We start from the raw sequence: 20,564 nt of genomic DNA, 5'->3' as shown, positions 1-20,564 counted from the left end.
AAAGTACGAAAGAAGAAGATAAGTAATGTTACATCCTCTAAGTGCTCTTCCTCTGTTTCCTACCTTGAGAGCGCCGAAGCAGAAACCGTAAAGCAGAGACAGAGCAACCAGACTACGCAAGATGCTGTACACTGCAGAGATGAGACTGGTGGCAGCTGAGACACACAAGTTAGAAAGGTTAAAAATACATACAGTGGTTTAAAATGGCAACAAACTAACTCAGAAGATACTTTTTACTCGATGGCCCTGAAAATCTGTTCTGTCTTTGTATGTATGTTTATGAATAAACAACCAAAAGTTACAGTTTATAGTGAAAATAGGAACTAGGATCTGAATTAGCTAACACGAGCAATGCTAAAATCAAGAGATTAGAAACCTGTTCCTCCAAAAAAGTGCATGTCAATCTGCTCCAGCAGGTAGATGGTAAAGGTGTTGATCTGAGGGAAAAGGCCCACCAGGAAGGTGATTGGGAAGCAGTAGGTAAAACCTGTTTAATGCATAAAACAAAAGACATTTTTATGTATTTATCAAAGGAAAGAAATACTGTTAGCATACTGCAAGCAACTGCATCTGCATGTTTTCTCCTGTTGCATTTATCCCTACCCACTAGGAGGTCTCGTAAGAAGCGCAGAACATCATAGCAGACGATGGTGACTCCATAAAGGCTGGAGACCGGCAGATCCTTCCTCCTCAGCAGCTGCTCCAGCACCCAGATCAGAGCACAGAAAATGCAGAAGTAGGCCGCTCGGCTGTAGGCCACCAGTTGGTTGTGACCCTGGAGACATAGAGGGATGCCACCTGTAGGGGTTTACCCTGATTTCCATCACAGTAAGATAACACCTACACCTAAACACCTTCCTGTGTTTTCACAGTAATATGACACAACTACCATAGCGTCAAATAAGGCAGATCCTCTGTAGCCACTCTGCATGTTCACCAGTCAAAGCTCAGCAAAATTATTCACATGGAAAAAAGGAACTGTTTTGAAATTCATAACGTCATATATCAAAAACTGCCACACTGAAGAGGAAGAGCAGTCACACGCACACACAACAAGGATGCACGTGTTTCCAAATTATTAGTGATTATTATACAATCTTTTCAGTATTTTTTTCAGTAACAAAGAAACAAACTTACATGGGTTGGTGAAGCTGCATCTGGTTGAACACTCTGCAAAACAAACCCATAAAAGCCAGTTTGAAAACAGCAGCAATAATACCAACTTTAGTCTGACAACATCCATCCACCAATCCTTTCATCTACCCATTCATCCATTTTCTGCTGCTTATCTGCGTCATTGGGTTATCTGTGTAAGTATCCACTGTAAAAGCTACGATTTAGAACCTCGACTTCACTTCAGATCAATCCTTGACTGCTGTTGAACTGGAGATGGCTGTTCATGTCTTCATCTCCTCCTACTTAAATTATTGTAATTCACTATTTTCTTATCTGTCTAAAGCATTTACCAATTTCCTTCAATCTTTCCAAAATGCGGCTGCAAAGCTTTTAACTCACACGCACAAATTTTGATCATATCAGCCCATTGTTAAAGCACCTGCAGTGGCTTCCAGTCAGGCTTAGGTTTCAGTTACAAACCTTGGTTCTTACTTGTATGGCCTTGGGTGAAGCCCCCAACTATATCATCAAATTACTCCACCCCTATTCACAATGCTGGATCCTTAGGTCCTCGGATAGAGGTTTTCTTGTGATCCCACATACTAGTCTGAAAACTAAGGAGGATTATGCATTTCAAATCTTAGCACCAAAACTGTGGAATAGCTTAACACTCTCTCTTCATGTTCGGGTCATGTTTTTGTGTTCTCTGTTGTTTTATTTGGTTCATGTGTGCTCATTCTGACCTCACATTAGCTGTCTTTTTTACCGATAGTCTGAAAGGCACTTTATGACTGCTTTCTTGCCTCAATAAATACATTTTACTTTTACTTTACTTTTACCCCCAGATCTTCCTCTCACTAACCAACTCCTCTAGCTTTTCTGGGGGGACAGCAAGGAATTCCAAAGCCAGCTTGGAGATGTAATCTCTCCAGCGTGTCCTGTGTTTGCCCCGAAATCTCCTGCAGGGGGGGACATGCCTGGAACATCTCACTTAGACTGTATCCATGTCAGATGCCTGAGCCACCTCAACTGGCTCCTTTTGATGTGGAGAAGTAGTGGCTCTACTCCTAGTCCCTTCCAAATAACCAAACTCCTTACCCTGTCTCTAAGGCTGAGCCCAGCCACTCTTTGGTGGAAGCACATTTATTCAGTCACCAAGCAGCAGAACACCAAAGCCTCTGCTTTTGACTACCACCTGACCAACAGGAGGGCTGGACCATAGGCCAGAATGAGCCACCTGGGTAGGCCCTGGCCACCAGACACTCACTGATGAGCTCCTCCAGCAGACCTGGTTCCTAGTATCCCCAATCCAGGAAAGTTAACATAGCCCAGTGTTGTTTTTTTCTATAGAGATCCTATGAATCACAGTTAATCTGGCCATTCACTCAGGGCCTGTTTGCCTTTGGAGATCCTATATAGCACATAACTCCAGGGATCACCAGGACATACAAATCTCTCCACCATAATGAGAGGGCGATTCATGGATGAGAAAATATGCAGCATAACATAGTGGGAGTTTAGTGTCTGAGGTAGGTCATCATTTCCTTGTTTCTGTATATATCATATTTCATTATATTTGACTAAATATTCTCTCTGGAGGCTGGAGGGTCTATAAAGCAGTGACTGACTAAATTAGTGTGCAGGCTTTGCTGCATTTCAGCAGAGAGGAAGTGAGTGGGAGTAAACAGGAACTGGCAAGTCTGAGGTCAGTTTTACTTTTTGTCTATATTTAGTGCCCATGGCTAATATTTTGACCTCACACTTTATTCCTTAAACGCAGCACAAGCTGTACCTATTAATGTGGCAATTACATCATGTTGGATTTTGTCCTCAGTTTGATATACAGCATCTTTATCCTGGACTGAAGACTTTTTTACCTTCAGTAATGAATAGTGGCAGCTGGCAATGACCAGACAGAACTGGAAGATCCAGAAGTCTTTGAAGCACCCATGGTTGAGAAGCACAAAACCCAGAAAGGAAACCAGGAAGGCCATGAAGACTGCAACTAGATTCTCCAGAACATCCTGGTTTCTATTATAAAAAAAAGCAGCACATGCAAAAGGCAGAGACAGGTCACAGCAGAGCCTCTAATACCTTATTAGGAAGGAAGAGTGCAAAGAAAAGAAGTGACTCAAAGAGAGACCTGATGCTGAACAATGTTCTTCACCACACAGTGAAGGATACAGGAGATATAAATACTAACGTGACATACAAAAACTCATCTCTAAAATTTTGTATGTAAACTAGATTTTATTTTCAAAGTGTGAACAGCTGGAAGATCTTACAGCAGGTTTTGTGTGTTACCTGTCCAAAAGGGCGAGCAGTGTGAGTCGGTCATATAAAATGTTGATCCACTTCCCAGGAAACAGTTTGAGTTTGTAATAAATTTTCCTGGCCGGCTTCTCCTGAGTGGACGTCTCTGATGAGTCATCCAAAGAATCCTCTTCCTGACACATACACACACACATGCACACGGACATAAGCAGCTTACACCGACTGAAATTTCAGTGCAATAATACAGAAAACAAAAACAGTCTGCTGTTTGAAACCTACATGATCCCGCATAATTCAAAATGCAGTCTTTTTATAACCAGATCTCTGAAAATGAGGTGCAGTACCGATTCATTCGCAAATCGTAATTTGATGTTTCAGCTTCAATAACTGATCCAGACAGCTTATGTCACTCTTGCTCGTCTGGGTCCAGATGCAATAAAGACTGATTCAGGATTGACCTTCTTGCTACTACAACAGCCTGACAGAGACAAGACATTAATTGGATTTAGCTAAGTTAAGTGGGCCATTCTAATGTGCATATAGAATATATATATTTTAAAATATATGCTGCCTAGCAACCTGTCCAGGGTGTAACCGCTGCTCACTCTATTACAGCTGACAGGCTCCTCCTAAGTTGAGGATGGCACGAGCAATCCTACCTGAATAAACAGTTAAGAAAATGGATGAATTGCTATTACTAGTAACCACACTGAGAAAAGTGTAACAACAGTAGAGACAAATAGCATATAAATATGGGACTGTTTATGTTTATGTACAACAAACTTAATTTAGATGTATGTATGATTAAGGGATCACGTCAACCATCCATTTTCTAAAAATGAGTGTACGCATGAAGTGTAATGAAAAACTGGTGTGTTTGTTCAATTGTATATACACCCGTGGAGTAACAGGGGACTTCATAACTTTCATAATGGTTGCACATTTACATCTATTATGGGTTATCTATGCATGTAAATAACGTACGTGACAAGAAGGCATACAATTACATGCTGGAAAAAAGCTACTCATCCAACATTAAACTTTTGATGTAGTCCGTAAATACACGACACTTGACTTCATAAGTTAAAATGTCTAATGTGGTAATAAAAATCTGAATTTGGAGACATCAAAACTGGTTGCATATTCAATTCAATATCTGCTAAATTAGATGCTATTGTCATGTAATTACAATTATGCTTTTATATGTGCATAAATGTTACAAATGGGTCATTTTAGCCTGCTGGTAGGTGGTTGCTAAGCAACGTGATGACATCCCAATAGTTAACATAAATATGAAGGATTTAAGTTGTGACTGTGCGCTAACTGTGGCTGCTCGACTGCTATGGTATAGGAGGAGTTTATAGAGAAACAGGCAGACAGATATGGTGTGTTATATTAAGAGTTACTGTAAATTAAGTACTTGGATACAAAAAAAACCTGATAAATTTATCAATGGATTCATTTCATCACCTGGTTAAAGTACCTCAGGAGTTTTTTTTAAAGAAGGAAGCAGATGTGTTGTCAATCTCACATCATTTGGGTTCCTTATAAAACATTTACAAACCCCTTTTGTAACCTTGTTTATTCTCAGGCTTCTTGTTGACTCCCTTTACAACATTTCTTGAGATTATTTTCATATCAGATTTATTATAAATTTGATGTTACTGGGTTGCAAAGCATATATATATATATATATATATATATATACACACACAAAAAGGAGACAGACACCTGGAAGATCTCGGGGTGCGTTCTTCGTGGCCGAAGCCTGTGTGCAGGGATGATGCGTCGCTGGAAAGGGCAGTCACTGTGACCGCCCGCAAGGCCGTCCTGACACTCTGAGTTGGAGGAAGTCGACAGCAGGTCACTGAAGACACACACAGTGGAAGTTGATGTGAGTATGTGGAATATACTTGATTATACAGGCAGAGATTACGGTTTAGCAGAGGATGGAAACGGGCACTGACATAAGATGATGTTTAGAAAAGCTCATGGGAGCAGTTACAGACAGCATGCAGGTAGAGAAAGAAGGGAAAAAACAACAGAAAAATAAAAATTATTTATAACAGACAACTTGTTGCAGGCAGATGAAGAGGGGGACGGGTGGAATGAAGATATAACAACAGTACCACATGTTGCCGGTAATGAGCTCTGCTCCTAGCGGCAGATTGAGAGCTCTCTCTGCATACAGCTTACGAGGCCTGTCTCCTGGTGACACAAACAGACACATTGAACTAGTCAGACACGCTCTATTTTGATAATAATAGCTTGGATTTGTTTAGCATTGCAGCCATCTGAGACTGAAGGGCTGAAAATCTTGGAGCCATTCCAGGAAATTGTCATATAATCTACAAGCTGCTATCATTGTGTGTGTGGGAAGCTGCTGGCAATGCTTCCCACACACACAATGTATTTGCACAGAAAATCATAATATTATTAGACCCCCCAGATACTGACTGAGGATATTAACAGCACATGGTTGTTGATTGTGACTACAGGCAATTCAATTGTCTCCTGCATGAAACACATGAAATTTCTAAGAAGTAACAAAAAGATAAGGCAGTCTAAACGCTGGACAAGACTAGCTACTTACGGTGTACAGTATGAAAGGTGTAGGCCTCTTCTTTGTTGGTAGCCTCTGGTCTGCAGATGACCTGCAGCATGGAGCTCTCAGATTGAGACGTTTGCGAAGGAAGGGAATCGTAATCCGGATCCTTTTCTCTGTCTGTCTGTGGACTGCAGACAAGAAACAGAATCAGCCAGAGATCCTGGATGCTAATAGATTATATAAGTGCTGTAAACATGTGCTTATATCTGTGTGTGTGAAATCAGCTGAAACATGTGAGAAGTTAATGGAACGCTTACCTGTCAGGAGAGACTATTGGGATCTGTGTAGGTGGTATAGCCTGTAGTGTGTTGGTAGGCAGACTGGTGGGTGGTTTGGGTCTCTCTGGTTTGTTGTCAGTGTTGCTATCGGTTACTGTTTCATCTTGTTTCGAAGTTGCACTTTGATTTTCTGTACATGGATTAAAGGAAATCATTTTAATCAAATGCACTTTTCCAACCTTTTTCTTCTATCTATCTATCTATCTATCTATCTATCTATCTATCACACCACCATCTCTCACCTGGAAGTGCAGGGCCGTTACGCCAGGCTGCTCTTTGTTGACTTTAGCTCTGCTTTCAATATGATACTCCCGGACAGACTAATAGTTAAACTGCTGGAAATTGGACTTCCTTCTACCACCTGCCGCTGGATCAGAGACTTCCTCTCAGACCGTGTACAGAGAGTTAGAGTGGGGCCTCATCTTTCCTCAGCCCTCAGCTCTCCACAAGGCTGTGTACTGAGTCCCCTACTGTACACTCTGTACACACATGACTGTGTTAGTTCCCACCCAGACAACACAGTCATCAAGTTTGCAGATGATACCACCGTGGTGGGGCTCATCTCAGGGGGAGATGAGACTGCGTACAGAGCTGAAGTTCAGAGGCTGTCAGATTGGTGTGTAGATAACAACCTGGACCTCAATACCACCAAGACAAAAGAACTGGTAGTTGACTTCAGAAGGAGGAAGTCCGAGCTGCAGCCTGTCAGCATCAACGGGGAGTGCGTGGAAAGGGTCTCCAGTTTCAAGTTTCTGGGTGTGCACATAGACACAGACCTCCAATGGAGCTCTAACACCTCTGCGGTCTTAAAGAAGGCCCAACAGCGTCTCCACTTTCTGAGAATCCTCAGAAAAATGGACCTGAAGAAGGAGCTGCTGACCGTCTTCTACCGCTGCTCCATTGAAAGTGTGCTGACATATTGCATCGGTGTGTGGTTCTCCAGCTGCACCACAGCACAGAGAAAGGCACTCCAGAGGGTCATCAATATGGCCCAAAAAATCATTGGACATCCTCTTCCCTCCCTGAAGGACCTGTACAGCACTCGCTGTCTCAAGAGGGCACGCAGCATCCTACGGGACTGCACACACCCAGGACACCGGGTGTTTAAGCTGCTGCCGTCTGGCAGGAGGTTCAGGCTGCTGAGGTCCCGAACAAATAGACTCAAGGACAGCTTTTACAACAGGGCAATAGCCCTGATCAATGTAAATAGCTGACCTGACTGCCTACCTCCCTGGACGTTTTTAGGGGGGAGGTAACAATGTTTAAAATAATAACAATAATAATATTTATATTTATAACAAGGTGCAATAATAATTAATGTACAATAATAACAGTGTGCAATACACATACACTTATTCTTCTTTTTTATACTAAGTTAATATACTGTGTTGTGTTGTTTGTTGTGATGTGTCATTTCGTGTCGTGTTGTGTTATATGCAGTGCCGACGTAGGACAGTTTTCCAATTTCATTGTACTACTGTACAATGTATGACTGTGCAATGACAATAAAGAGTTATCTTATCTTATCTTATCTTTCTTTACCTTCGTCTGTAGCTTCAACTTCCTCTTTGTGCTCTGGCTTCTCCTCTTCTTGTGTACTGCCACCTCCCCCTCTGGTACTCAGGGATCCCAACAAGGAAACAAACTCCAAGAAGTTTGATTCATTGGGAATCTGGCCCTCCTTTGCCTCCAGGTCTGATTTGGAACTGGTCATGGTAGCCTGACAGACAATGAGAAATATTTGTGAGTTTTTTGGGCGGTCATTTCTCAAATGGACACAGAAATACAAAGGGGCAAATCTATCAACATACCGTGTTGTGTGAGCGGCCTGAAAGCAGAACTGCATCTTTCCCGCTGTCCATGCTCAGCCCTCGGATGTGAGTCCTCCCACCAGGTCCGTAGCGACCCAGAGTTTGGGGCAGGCGCAGGAACCCTTGTGAGTCCACGTTTGCTTCCAGAGAGTCCGTGTCATCTGGGTGGGAGTGGACGTCGATACCCGACGAGCTGTTATCATTTGTCAGCTGTGGACTAGGTGTGCTGTCAGCGGTGATTTGCAGACTAAGACGTTTCTGCTCTGGATCTGCGCACTCGAGCATGGTGGACTCAGAGCTGGTGGTTTCTCTGCATAAGTGGAACTCTTCACTTTGGCTTGTAGTCATGTGCTGTTTCGGGGTGGGGTCGTCCTCTGAGCAGATCACTTCCTCTCCCTCTTCCGAGTCCTGCTTCTCCTCCTCGGGGGAGTCGAAGGTGATGACAGGGATTTTGATGTGACTTTCTCCTGCATCCTTCTGAGCCTTGCGGGGTACACAGAGACATGTCACTTGTACTTTCCCTCGAACGTAACAACACCTCTGACATAAATCAACCGGCATTTAACAGCCGACAAACTGAACACTATAACACACACAGAATACAAAATCTGATCTTCTGCATATATTTGGAGACTTAGAAATACCTAACAAACACTGTCAAATTCTTTTGCACTTTGAGTTTCATACAGCAGCTAAGAACCAAACAAATAGTAAAGGTACACAATTTCAAAGTAGATAAAATAATAAAGAAATACAATGAAAACACAAAAAGACATTTAGATGCTGAATCAAATTTGAATAAAGGTCTGATTTCGCTGGGAAAAAATGAGCTTTTATACTGTTTACTGCTATCTTTGGTCATCTACAGCATGAACCTGAGAGCACTGAAGGAGATTGGTTTAAAACAAACCACTAAGGAAATTACTTAGACTACTAAAACTGGGTTAAGAGCTGTCCAACACATTAGTAAAACCTGGGAGCAAAGCAGTGAACCACGATCTTCTGGAAAGAAATATGTTGGAAAAACATCTTCAATGATGAACAGAGAGCACTTCAAAGTTTAGTGAAATCACATTGTGAAAAAAATCAACAGCAGCACTCAGGGTTAGTTTAATCGTGAAAGTAAGAGCATTTCCACACAAAGATAACTTAGGGATTGGGACTACATAGCTGTGGAGCTTTAAAGAAACCACTTATCAGAGAGGCTAGTCAGAAAGAAAGGTTTCAGTTTGCTAGGGAGCATAAAAATGTGACCCTGACTGGGTGCATCAGGGTAAGAAGAGGTGGATGAAGTGATGATGGGGGCTGTGTTATGATCTAGGGTTGGTCAAATCCAGGTTCAGCAATGATATTTCCCTTAAAAATGTTGTCAACTGACAACATTTGTTATTACAGTTCTCTTCAGCTGACCAAAAATGTATTTTAACACTTAGGAGAGATGCCAAGGTTTCTACAGGTTAAAAATATTGCTGGTTTTCAATGACCTGTGTGCCTGTGACATTTAAAATGATGAAGTCACCGTGATGCAACTACAGTTGGGTAGTGGAATGAGATCATTTTAACATTTTAAAAGCTATGTAAATAGGGACAACACCAAGACACAAACATTATGTGTTTAAAAGTAACTGAGTAATTGATTCTGACCTGTGCATTCTCCAAAAGGCTCTGCTTGACGCTCTCTTCCAACTGAGCAGCAGTCTGAGGATCACAGCTCATAGTGATGATGATCTTGACTGTGTCGCTGTCGTCCAAGTGAGCTGGCACAGGTCCGGGGCCAGAGTTGTCTACCAGAACCACTTCAATCTCATCAGAACAGTATGTCTCCTCCACAGCCTACTCATAAAGAAAAATACTCGTAATAAACCCGGCCCTTCAAATTCAAATTGATCAAACATGTCTTCTTACTCTTTTATGAGGTCTACCTGTGTAGGAGGTTCTGGGATTTCAATGACATGCTCCTGGTCCTCATGGGGAGTCTCCAGTGAGTTGTTGTTGGCATCTGAGGCCTGTTTATGCCCCTCACTCTCCTCCTCACTCTCATCTTCACTTCCCTTGGAAGAAGGGAAACCTTCATCGGCTATTTCTCTGTCTGCAGTCTCTTTATCCTCAGAGTCTTTTTCCTCTATTCTGTCTTGCTCTGACTCTTTCTCTGCTGTCCTTTCCTGCTCCGACTGCTCTTTGTTAATCCCTGTCAAAGATCCCTTAATGTCTATCCCTTCTTTCACAGGTTCAGTTTCAATTGTTTCTGTATCAGTTTTCTCTATCCCACCCGCAGATTCAGACTGGAGCTCCTCTTTTTCAGCTTGGGATGGGGGCCTCTGCTGGGCCTGCAGCAGGGGGGCAGCCTGATCGGGATTGGGGCTAGAGAGATCATCAGGAGATGGCTCTGGGCTTGGCTGCAAGCCTCCCTCCACAGGCCTCTCCTCTGCAGCAGTTCTGTCTTTCTCTGGAATGAAATGCAAATTCAATTTGTTGATTTTAAAGCGTAATATTAATAAAAGCCACAATAAAGCTTTAAATCCTACAGTGGAAATAGTATAATACCCATATTAGTTGGCTGCAGCAATAACACACACAATTCAAACTATTACAGTAGATATCTTCCCATTGGGGAGGAAGCTATAGATTCATCCTTCTACTATTAAAAACAAATGGCACCATTTTTGCACAATAATCTGGTGCATTGCACCCGAGGATTTGGATTTCTTTTTTTTTCTTCCTTTTTCAATCAGCTGACTGGGCTCTTACTAATCACCAGTCCATTAGGTCATAACTTTACTGAAAGCAGTCAGCTGCTCTTGTTGGCCGGCTGCTAACTCTGTGATGTTTCCTTGGGAGGAAGTTGTCGGCCTGGATCGTGTAAGAAGCCATCCAATACAGTAGGGAAGAGGAACAGCTTTCTTTCAGCACAGACTGATTTTGACAACACACTAAACAGGAAACAGGTCTGTTACAATGAACCTTTCATGAGGGTTAAATGTGGAACTGCAGTTTTAAACTGCTGCATCCTGTCTTCACAGTTTTTGCATGCTTATCTCTTAGTCATATTGTTTGTGCCATTTTTAACATCCCAAATAACCACAAGGTAGTCTATTGGCATTGCTTCATACTTCATACTTAGTGTCAGTCTGACTAAAGTTTCACTAGGTTAAAAAAAATGAAACACTACAATTTGAGATGACTCGATCATTCCAAAACACAAAATCAATCTGCAGTTTACAAATAGTCACCATGGGGATGAATACAGTGCTATAGAAGAACCAGTCCATTTGTCATGTTTTTTTCCTTTATTAGTTAACTATCTGTATCTTAGATTAGCATTACCTTCCACGGTCTTCACCTCATCTGACTTTGAGCAGTCCTGTATGGAGGACAATTCAAAAGGTTGGGATTACAATTTAGACATAACACAGTATCCTCACACTGCCAGGTGTTAATATTTAAACCTTCTCTCACCACCCCAATCAGTCCCGGGTCAGTTTCAGTCTGTTTCACCGTCACCTGGATCACTGAACTGGGACGCTTCCGAGCCAACGTAGTCATGGCAACACTGTCAGGGACTGTGCTGCTCTTCCTAACGGCCAAAGACATGAGATGAAAACAGACACAGTTAAGTAAGAATGTGAATAATGTAGCACATTTTTTAAATACAGTGATGTACAGGTTAGAGATACAGATGAATAAAGAACACACAAATATACTGCTTTATACATGTAAATGAATTAAAACTCAATTTTAGTCCCAATGCAGTTAAAGGAAAACTCTAAAAACTGATGTAAAGACATTTTTTTGTTTATTTTTTAAAGCTGTTTACAGACTAACCCTAATGTTAAACACATAATCACCTGCTGATTTACTACGATTGTATGAGCTGGGTCACCAAGAGGTGGAGCAGGATTCAAAAGTGCAGAGACATAAGAAACGGCAACACTTTGAAGTGCTATATTTGTGATAAGCAATACTTTAAAATTAGAGAAAAGGAACCTTTGAAGAGCGTCTCAGGATTTCCGCCACAGAGAGGCCTAAGAGGTCTAAATTAAGTTCTAATAGAAATATATTACCCTCAAAAAGTCCCTTCTCAGCGGTCAGGGTTTTCTGAAAGTTCAAAAACTTGAGCTTGTGGAGCTCAAAGTGCCAAACAGTTCCAAAGGTCATACGTACAATTGCTAGAAAAAATATGCTTGATTATTTTAGAGGAGGTGTTTCAAACATTTTGTGCCCAAAGTCTACCAAAGGGCAAATCGAAATTTCAGCATGCATCGTATCTGCCTTAAACAGTATCTCTATCATCTAAATTCTTCTGTCTCTTTTGGACTGTACTGTACGACTAAGGAAATCCTGGAAGCCCATTTGAAGCATCTAGACTTAGCATAAAACCCCTTTGCAAGAGTGTTGCCTTTAAGTTTCTTTTGCTTTGCAATAAGCTCGACAAGCGTATGTCTTTCACACAATCAAGTATCCTTTGCTGCCCCCAATTCAGGTCCAGAGTTGTTTTGATCTTTCTCTAAGAAGGGATGTTTTTCTGCCTCACAGCAGACTGTTTGGGAACTGCTTTAAAGTGTACTGCAGAAATGGCTGATTACATTTTTTAACACAACATCACACTTTGCCCTCTCATTCCCAGTTCAACAAACCAGACAGAGAGAGAGAGACGGAGAGGCTGGAGAGTGGTAGTCAAGTGAAATAAAAGGTGAATGAACAGAGGGAGCAGCATTAATGGAAAATCAGAAGTAAAGCAGAAGTAAAATATGGTTTTTTTTTATACTGGGTATGTTCTGAAATACAAATAAATATGCTCACACCTCCACTCAACCCTGCAGGAAGGTGCCAAATTGAGTGTGTGTGTGTGTGTGTGTGTGTGTGTGTGTGTGTGTGTGTGTGTGTGTGTGTGTGTGTGTGTGTGTGTGTGTGTGTGTGTGTGTGTGTGCATGCTGCTTGTCAAACAAACAGCCAAGATGTAACCTGGTCGCTACGATTTTATATAAAGTTTCACATGTAAAAGCCATAAAACAGCAATTGATACATCAGCGGACAGAGAAAAAATTAACAGTGTGAAGAAATCCTGCAAGTTCCTTGGGAGGGAAATTTCGAGGAACAAGTACCTACTAAAACGTTGCAAGATGTCAACTGATTTGGAGTCTATAGTTGACATAAGTTAGCAGAGACAGAGACAGTCTATGGAACTCATTACATCAGTGCACCATTTTTAAAGGTGTATTTTAAATTCTATTTTAAATTCTAAAACACACTGACTCTTACAGATGAAAAAGTAGAAAGAAATACTTTCGTTTGTATTTCCTTTTTCATCTCAACTCAATTAAATGTAACACATTCACACAGAGAACAAGATTTTTTTTGTCTCTGTGCAGATCAAGTGTCTCAGTGAAGGGGCTGACTGAAGATCACTGACCTCTCCTCATTAGCTCGCTCACTCACCGAAACTGTACTTTGAGTCTTTGAAATGAAGTAGAGAGAGTGCATCCCACTTTGAGACACTTGATCATGAAAGTAATCCCATCTCAGACAGAGGGAGAAAAGCACAGAGACACATAAAGAGAAAGAAAGGCGGGACTAAAATGGAGAGTGATGCTTGGCTATGTTTAGTATTGGTGGTATTATTTTAAAATTGGGTCTCAGGCCTAAATGTATAATTTCATGTTAATAATTAAGCTGTGTCATTAGGGATTTATACCTCTGGCCTAGATCTTGTGTTGGTTATCCGAGTAGGGGAGCAGCTCAAGGCACAAGGAAAAAATTTTCTTGGTAGTTATATATTTACAGCTATTTCATATTTATCCCACTCACTGCATTTTTGGTTTTTACCTGATGCTGGGGGGCAGGCAAGAATCTGAGGCATTACTTTTCTTCTCCTGAGCTTTGCTGAGGTCAGAAAGGCTGCTGCGGACCACTGCCTCGCCCTCGTCGAACATCAAGTGCAGCCGATAGTTGGCGAGCTTGATAAGGACGAAGAAAACAGTGATGGAGGAGCAGTAGATGCTCAGAGCCATTGTAGTGGGAGGCAAAGCCTGTGGAGAAGAAAGGAAGAGCTTAGTCATATTGAAATCAGCATTTCCTGAATCTCCTGACTCCACCAGGACAGAGTTTGTTTTAATTCTTCAAGCTTTAGCACCACCAATTTCTTTTGATTTATATTGCAACACAGCCTCAGCACACTGCAAGATCTGATTTTGATATATTGGTAGATTAATAAAGTTTACTAGTCCACTGGGGAGAAATTGCCTGTAGCAAAGAACAGGAATATCAAAGGCAAAGTATCATGCCAATCATGAGTCATAATGTCCCAGAGAGAGTTCTTGCTGTTTTGAATGTTTGCTATTGTCCCTCAACTTCCTTCCATCATTTATCCTGCGCTGAATACGACCTTCACAAAAAACGCTAAAAAACTTGAAATTTGAAACACCTTCCCTTGGAAAGCTTGTGTTGTTTCTGCAGGGGAAGCAGTGGATGTTTTCACACAGTCTAGAAACTGTCAGCAACAACAATTTAATATAGAATCAGTGCCAAAGTGTTTACCGTCTGAGGTGTCAGTCACACATCACCATCTGCCTTAATAGCTAAAATATGTGACTGGCTAATTTCGAGATCATCAAAACAGATATAATCAGCAATATCTTATCTTTGATAAACTGCTTACAAAAATGTACTCTGTGTACAATAAGCTGCCATTGCACTGTTTGCACAATCAAGTCACATTACCCTTTCAGTATTTGTACTGTTTTGCCATAATGTCTCCTATTAATTGCCTATTCACAGGTTAATGTGTTTGACCTATAGGTAAGCTGTATGGCAGGAACACAGAGGTCACTGAAGATGTCCCTTCAAAGACGAAGGGGTCAAATTTGGTTGTATTGTATTGTATTGTAGTGGAGGTTGGGCAGTAAAAGTCGAGACTATATATAACTGGGCTTTCCGCCTCTATTAATCACCATATAGCATGAAGCATCATCAGCCCGTGTATTGTCACTGGGAGTAATGCAGCCAGTGTCGCACCTTTATCAAAGCCCATGGCATGAAAATATTAGTGAACCACATTTCACGCTTTCTGGCTCCACCACTGTCACATCCAGGAGCAGCCATGCTTTCACTTACTGCATGCGGGAGAAAAATACTGCGACAGTGCCCTTTTTCCTGGCCTTGTGTTTCCATCAGCTGCTACATTGCGTGATATTCCATTCTCCTACAGCTTGTGGTTGTTGTTTTTTTCTCCCAAGGATAAACAGGGGCATTATTACAATTTTACCTAGGTGGTGTGGGCACCTTACACCCCACGCACGGCCTTGAACGTCACGTTCCTCAATAAAAACTCACCAGATGGAGAGACAAGGGCAACATCAGGAGGAATATCCACAGATAGAGGTGACATGAGTTGTTGAATTTATTCTGGTCCGGGTCGTGGTACCAGCCCCCGGTCAGGGATGCCCAGACCCCCTGACGGAGGGTTTGCACAACCTGTGAGCCCATCTCCCCTCCTCTCCCCTCCTCTCCGCTCAGGTTGGACTGGCTGATGGTGATGATGATGATGATGCTGGTGCTGCTAGGCTACAATGAAATGATCTCCTCTATCTAATCATGCATGCTACTGTCGCTACGCCTCCATGTTGGCGCGACGCAGCTTGACTCTTGAGTCTTTCCTTTCATGGCTCGGTCTTCCTCAGCGTTGTCCTCTCGTCTGCCGTTTCCCATCCCAGTGTCGATGCGTGCATTGCTGCTGCTGCTGCTGCCGCGGTCCTCATCATGTTCGTCTCTATCCTTCCTCTCTCTCCTCTCAGGCTTGCCTGTACAGATGCGCAGCTCTGACCACCCCCTCCCTTCTGTCTTTTTCACTCCTCCTCTCTCCATATTCATCCATGTCCATTATGCGAGTTCCACCTTCAATCAAACACTTTGCGACATGCAATCAAGCCACGTTGTGCATTACATACAATGTATTTGTAGCCTTGTAGCCTGTACAGACCATGAATTGCGCACAGTATTTAAAGGTTTTAGAGCTTACGTTTAAAAATAATGTACAGCGGTGCAAACATGCAAAACATATTATATTATATTATATTATATTATATTATATTATATTATATTATATTATATTATATTATGCATGTGCACGTGTCTTTTTGTGGTCCACTATCGTTATAATTTCCCTGAAGGCGCGCTCTCTTCATGCATTCCTACAGTGACTCCTCCCCCTCCCCCCTGCTGCTGCTGCTTTGGTCACGTGTCAGGTGTCCACCAATGAGAGCACAGCGCAGCTTGCAACGGGAGCACCAGCCGTGTCCCCTGATCTTGTGTCCAGCCACTGCTGGGTCCGACTCCGTCTGGCGAGAACGTTAGCGGGATCTTGTTTTGATTAAAGTTGACGGATCTTTTTCAATTTCATATTTTATACCCTGTATTGTTTGTGTGGAAGTACAGGATATATACTGTGGTTCCCGAGTACTTATCCGTTGGCTGTTTTTTCCCCGCACATCACCGAAAGAGAAATAAACTTTGGAATTAACCGATCTCAAAGTGGAGAGGAGCAACTTTTCCAACAGGCTGACCTATGCTAAGCTAATCAGCTAAGCCAGAAGTCTGGAATGCAGTTGAAATTCCAGTTAAAAGTCCACAAAGGAGCGCACGAACCGTCCGTTTCACTATTCGGTGACTATATGAGATTTACTAGAGACTCTCACAGTGAAAGCTACTCCGCGGAGCCTCTCCGTATTTGGTCGGAATGGACGCTGCAGGTGCACCTCTTGAGGCACCTGCGAAAACTTGGTAACTTGAGAGCTAACTTTAGCCTTTTCACGTTAGCATTCAGCAGAACCAGACAGTGTTTTGTGATAGCTTTAAATTAATTTAGCTTGGCAGTTAATTGTTATTTTTCGCTTTACTGGCATTAACCAGGAGCTTTAAAAAGCGTCGTTAGCTAACCCGTATTTCGGCTAACTTAGCCGGCAACCTCGCTAGCTAGTTATTGACCCTCACACTTGTACCGGAGTGGCGACGTGGATACAGACGCGCTCTCCCACGGGACTTTGGACACAGTTTGACCACGGCGTGGAGTGCACAAGGATACCCCCTCCTCTGTTTTCATCGGATAGTGTCTTATATGTGACAGCATGAGGATTTCAAAAAGTTACAAGTTACCTTTTTAAAGTTTTCATTTTGTCCAAAAAGCGCTGCACCCTATGGTGTCGCTACGGCCACCGAGAAATGGATGTCTCGCAGGCCGCTTTCCCAAACGGTGAAGGGCGGCCGGGCGGCGGTGGGACCGGGGAACATGCTTGGGCAGAGTCCCCCTCAGTTCGGGCTTGGGCTCACTCTGCCCCGCTGTGCCCAACTCGATCCCTGTGGACAGCTGCTTATGACTACGAGGCGAGCGGCGAGGACGAACTCAGCCTCAGGCGAGGTGATGTAGTAGAAGTCCTGTCCAAGGACGCTGCGATCTCCGGGGACGAGGGATGGTGGACGGGGAAAATCAACCACAGGGTAGGGATTTTCCCTTCCAATTATGTCACCTATCAGCCCGCTATATACCGTCTCCCAGCTACAAGTGTGTCGACGGGGGTACCAGAGCGAGTCCCGAGCTCGCCCGTCCAGATCCCTTTTAGTGAACTGGTATTAGAGGAGATCATAGGCGTGGGTGGATTTGGTAAGGTTTACCGGGGCACATGGAAAGATCAGGAGGTCGCTGTGAAGGCGGCTCGGCAGGACCCAGATGAAGACATAACGGCAACCGCCGCTAGTGTTAAACAAGAAGCTAAACTTTTCTCGATGCTTCAGCACCCCAATATTATTAAACTGGAAGGGGTGTGTTTGGAGGAGCCTAACCTGTGCCTGGTCATGGAGTATGCCCGAGGCGGGACACTGAACCGGGCGCTGACCGGAAGGCGAATCCCTCCACACATCCTGGTCAACTGGGCTGTGCAGATTGCACGCGGGATGCACTATCTACACGAGGAGGCCGTGGTACCCATTATCCATCGTGACCTGAAGTCTAGCAACAGTAAGCAAAGATCGATGTGTGTGTGTGTTTGTGATTAAGACAGATAAATTGAGGTAACATAACTTGCAGAAGGATATTTTGCACTTCATCTTTTAGTCATTTATGTTATGTTAGTTATGCTTTGGTTTCATTCTGCTCTGTCACTCTTTAGGTGTTAACTAACTCTTTTAAATCACTTGTTTCATGTTTCCATCATCCCAGAATATGTGTCAGTGCTGTTTTGCAACTCCACATGTACCAACCTGTCACACAAATAATGATAGTTTACCATTTCCTTAGTCACATGACACATTTGGAAAGGTTCACTGTATGTTTATTAGTTATTTGGAAGCACAGCATTGTGACTGCAATATGAGGTTGCCTATTTCCCACAGCTGCCATAGTACTGCTCTGTACTCATGACGTCTTACAGTTTAAGAAGTTTGTGGTTTATGAAGTGGTGGGGGATGCTATTAAGAGGATGTGAAATGAAGTCAGTTTGCTCAGCTGGGCTGCTCCCTCTTGACTCATTCCTTATCCTTTGACTAACACACACACACACACACACACACTTGCTTTCCAGACCCCTCTCCACCAGCAGGTGAAATGCTGTTCAAATAAATTCGGAGATTTAACAAACATATTAGGTAGACACAATCTGTCAACACTATCGGGCCATGTCCTTCATCACCACCTGGTAGTAGCAAAGTTCATAGGTGGAAAAAGAAATCATATGGAAGTTTGGTTTAGGCTTTTTAAGAAATATAACCTTTACGTAATGGATTTTCAACAGAACTACAACTGCTATAAACATTTGGTTTAGGAACAAAAATTCTTGAGTAGGTCTCACTTTTGAGCCTTTAAAAAATAACAGTTCATTTAGCTGCACTTGGTACAGTGTATTGGGCCAACTGTGCCGGTTCCACCATGGACTGGTAATTGACAACAGGCCAGAGAACTTTCCCAGGACTGAATAATGAATGGACAGGTCTTGATGAGAAAAAGGTTCTGACTCGCATACCCACTGACACAGGCTGCTCACTTCAACTCAGGTGTGTTTATGTGTGTAATTTGACTCCAAACACTTTTGTGACCGGAGACGCTTATCAACCCTGGGCCATGTGGGGAACCGCTCCAGTGCACTGATCCCTTATCTCCAGCTCTGGGAAGCAGTGTGTGAACACAGGGGCGAAACCTGTGAAATGTATACATACCAGGCCCTCTGTAATCATAGGTCAGGATTTGTGATTGGATTTTAAAAAGAACTGTGATGCACAAAGTCCCATGTATGCATGTATATGTTGTTATTGCTTCTGTTTCCAAATTTTTTCAGTTATTGGTATTATTAATTTTTAACAGCTTTATGATAAACTACTTAATATAAAATGTGCTGATTTGGGTCTCTCTGTGGTTCGAAGTTAGCAGATACCACTAAAGATGTGATAAACGTCACACTCCTCTCCGCTGATGTGACAACCACACAATCTTGTGATCTACTTCATTGGTCACAGGCATGGAGAGTCTCCTAGTCACAGAAATGCTTGAGCAATGTGGTATGTTGCGGTGGCATGCCGTAAAGGCTAAGACTATGGCAAATGTAAAGGGAAGTGACAAAAGTAAGAAAATTTGTACTAAAGTGCTCTAACTGAGGCATTTTTTTGCTATGGCAATTAAAAAAAACAAAAAAAACTTTTAAAAAGTCATAAAAGCACAGCTCTGGCTTCCTCTAACAGTCCAGTCCAAAGACATGTTAACTTAAATTAACTTGTGATTCTGTATTGCCCGTACCCCGCCTCCTGGCCTATGGTAGCTGCGATGCCCCCCCCCCCCCCCCCCCCCCTGCTCTGATAAGGGCAAGCGGAAAGACGATGGATAAAAGCACATAAGCTGTGAAATGCTACAATAATAACATACCAATGTGTAAGAGCGCTTCCCTACAAATACATATTTTCAATATATGCAATTTCAGTTCATGCTGTTTTGGGTGTTTCTATTGATAATCAATGTTGCCTATGGATACTGTTAACTTATTAATAATAATTTGGACTATAGCTGTAAAAAGAATTAAGTTACTAGCTTTTGTAGCCATCAGTAAAACATAATCATCACATTATTTTGAAATGCGTTTCATGTTGATGTGTTTTTGTGCATGTGACACACTTGATTAAATGTTATGAACAGTGTAGAAGAGCCCCACCCTTCAAGCAGTCTTATTTAGGATGAAGCTTTGTGTTAATTATAGGGCAGATGGAGAGAAAGGATTTAACTGCTGTTTAGACTGTTTGAGCTAATCGGATGTTTGGTGAACATACACAAACAGACTCCTCCAAACAGGCACAGTGCTGCTAACGCAACTCTTTATGTTTGTGCTGCCACTTCACTGTGACCTAGATATAGCATAGGCTTTTATTAAAGGAGGACCGTTTAAACTAAAATTAGGAGAGTTTGATTAGTGTGTTTCTGCAAAGTTGAGGTATAATGAAATTCTGAAC

At 42.5% G+C, this 20,564-nt stretch overlaps 2 protein-coding genes across 5 annotated transcripts in view; one reads left to right on the top strand and one right to left on the bottom strand.

The window, feature by feature from the left end:
• Positions 1-15,895, bottom strand: part of pcnx2 (pecanex 2) — a 38,175-nt gene extending 22,280 nt beyond the window's left edge. Inside the window, exons 1-18 of the mRNA XM_085477325.1 lie at positions 15,417-15,895; positions 13,911-14,113; positions 11,544-11,661; positions 11,412-11,448; positions 10,010-10,533; positions 9,732-9,920; positions 8,088-8,570; positions 7,819-7,996; positions 6,256-6,406; positions 5,984-6,126; positions 5,520-5,598; positions 5,122-5,257; positions 3,421-3,563; positions 2,994-3,147; positions 1,138-1,170; positions 604-775; positions 377-487; positions 64-155 (exon numbers count right to left, since the gene is read on the bottom strand). Coding sequence (XP_085333451.1) covers positions 64-155; positions 377-487; positions 604-775; positions 1,138-1,170; positions 2,994-3,147; positions 3,421-3,563; positions 5,122-5,257; positions 5,520-5,598; positions 5,984-6,126; positions 6,256-6,406; positions 7,819-7,996; positions 8,088-8,570; positions 9,732-9,920; positions 10,010-10,533; positions 11,412-11,448; positions 11,544-11,661; positions 13,911-14,113; positions 15,417-15,569 — 3,099 coding nt within the window. The 5' untranslated portion in view covers positions 15,570-15,895. The remainder of the gene's footprint in view (positions 1-63; positions 156-376; positions 488-603; positions 776-1,137; positions 1,171-2,993; positions 3,148-3,420; positions 3,564-5,121; positions 5,258-5,519; positions 5,599-5,983; positions 6,127-6,255; positions 6,407-7,818; positions 7,997-8,087; positions 8,571-9,731; positions 9,921-10,009; positions 10,534-11,411; positions 11,449-11,543; positions 11,662-13,910; positions 14,114-15,416) is intronic.
• A 465-nt stretch (positions 15,896-16,360) lies between these two features.
• Positions 16,361-20,564, top strand: part of map3k21 (mitogen-activated protein kinase kinase kinase 21) — a 30,365-nt gene continuing 26,161 nt past the window's right edge. For 2 of the 4 annotated variants that reach the window (XM_085477324.1, XM_085477323.1), the window contains exon 1: positions 16,361-18,093. In XM_085477324.1, coding sequence (XP_085333450.1) covers positions 17,301-18,093 — 793 coding nt within the window. In that variant the 5' untranslated portion in view covers positions 16,361-17,300. The remainder of the gene's footprint in view (positions 18,094-20,564) is intronic. The other 2 variants (XM_085477322.1, XM_085477321.1) reach the window with 1 other exon arrangement.

The sequence above is a fragment of the Copadichromis virginalis genome, linkage group LG13 (genome assembly GCF_057382275.1).
Source record: "Copadichromis virginalis isolate Kocher_CV1m ecotype Utaka linkage group LG13, C_Virginalis_male_GT1.1, whole genome shotgun sequence".
NCBI classification, from domain to species: Eukaryota; Metazoa; Chordata; class Actinopteri; order Cichliformes; family Cichlidae; genus Copadichromis; species Copadichromis virginalis.
This window is presented reverse-complemented; position numbering and strand designations above follow the sequence as displayed.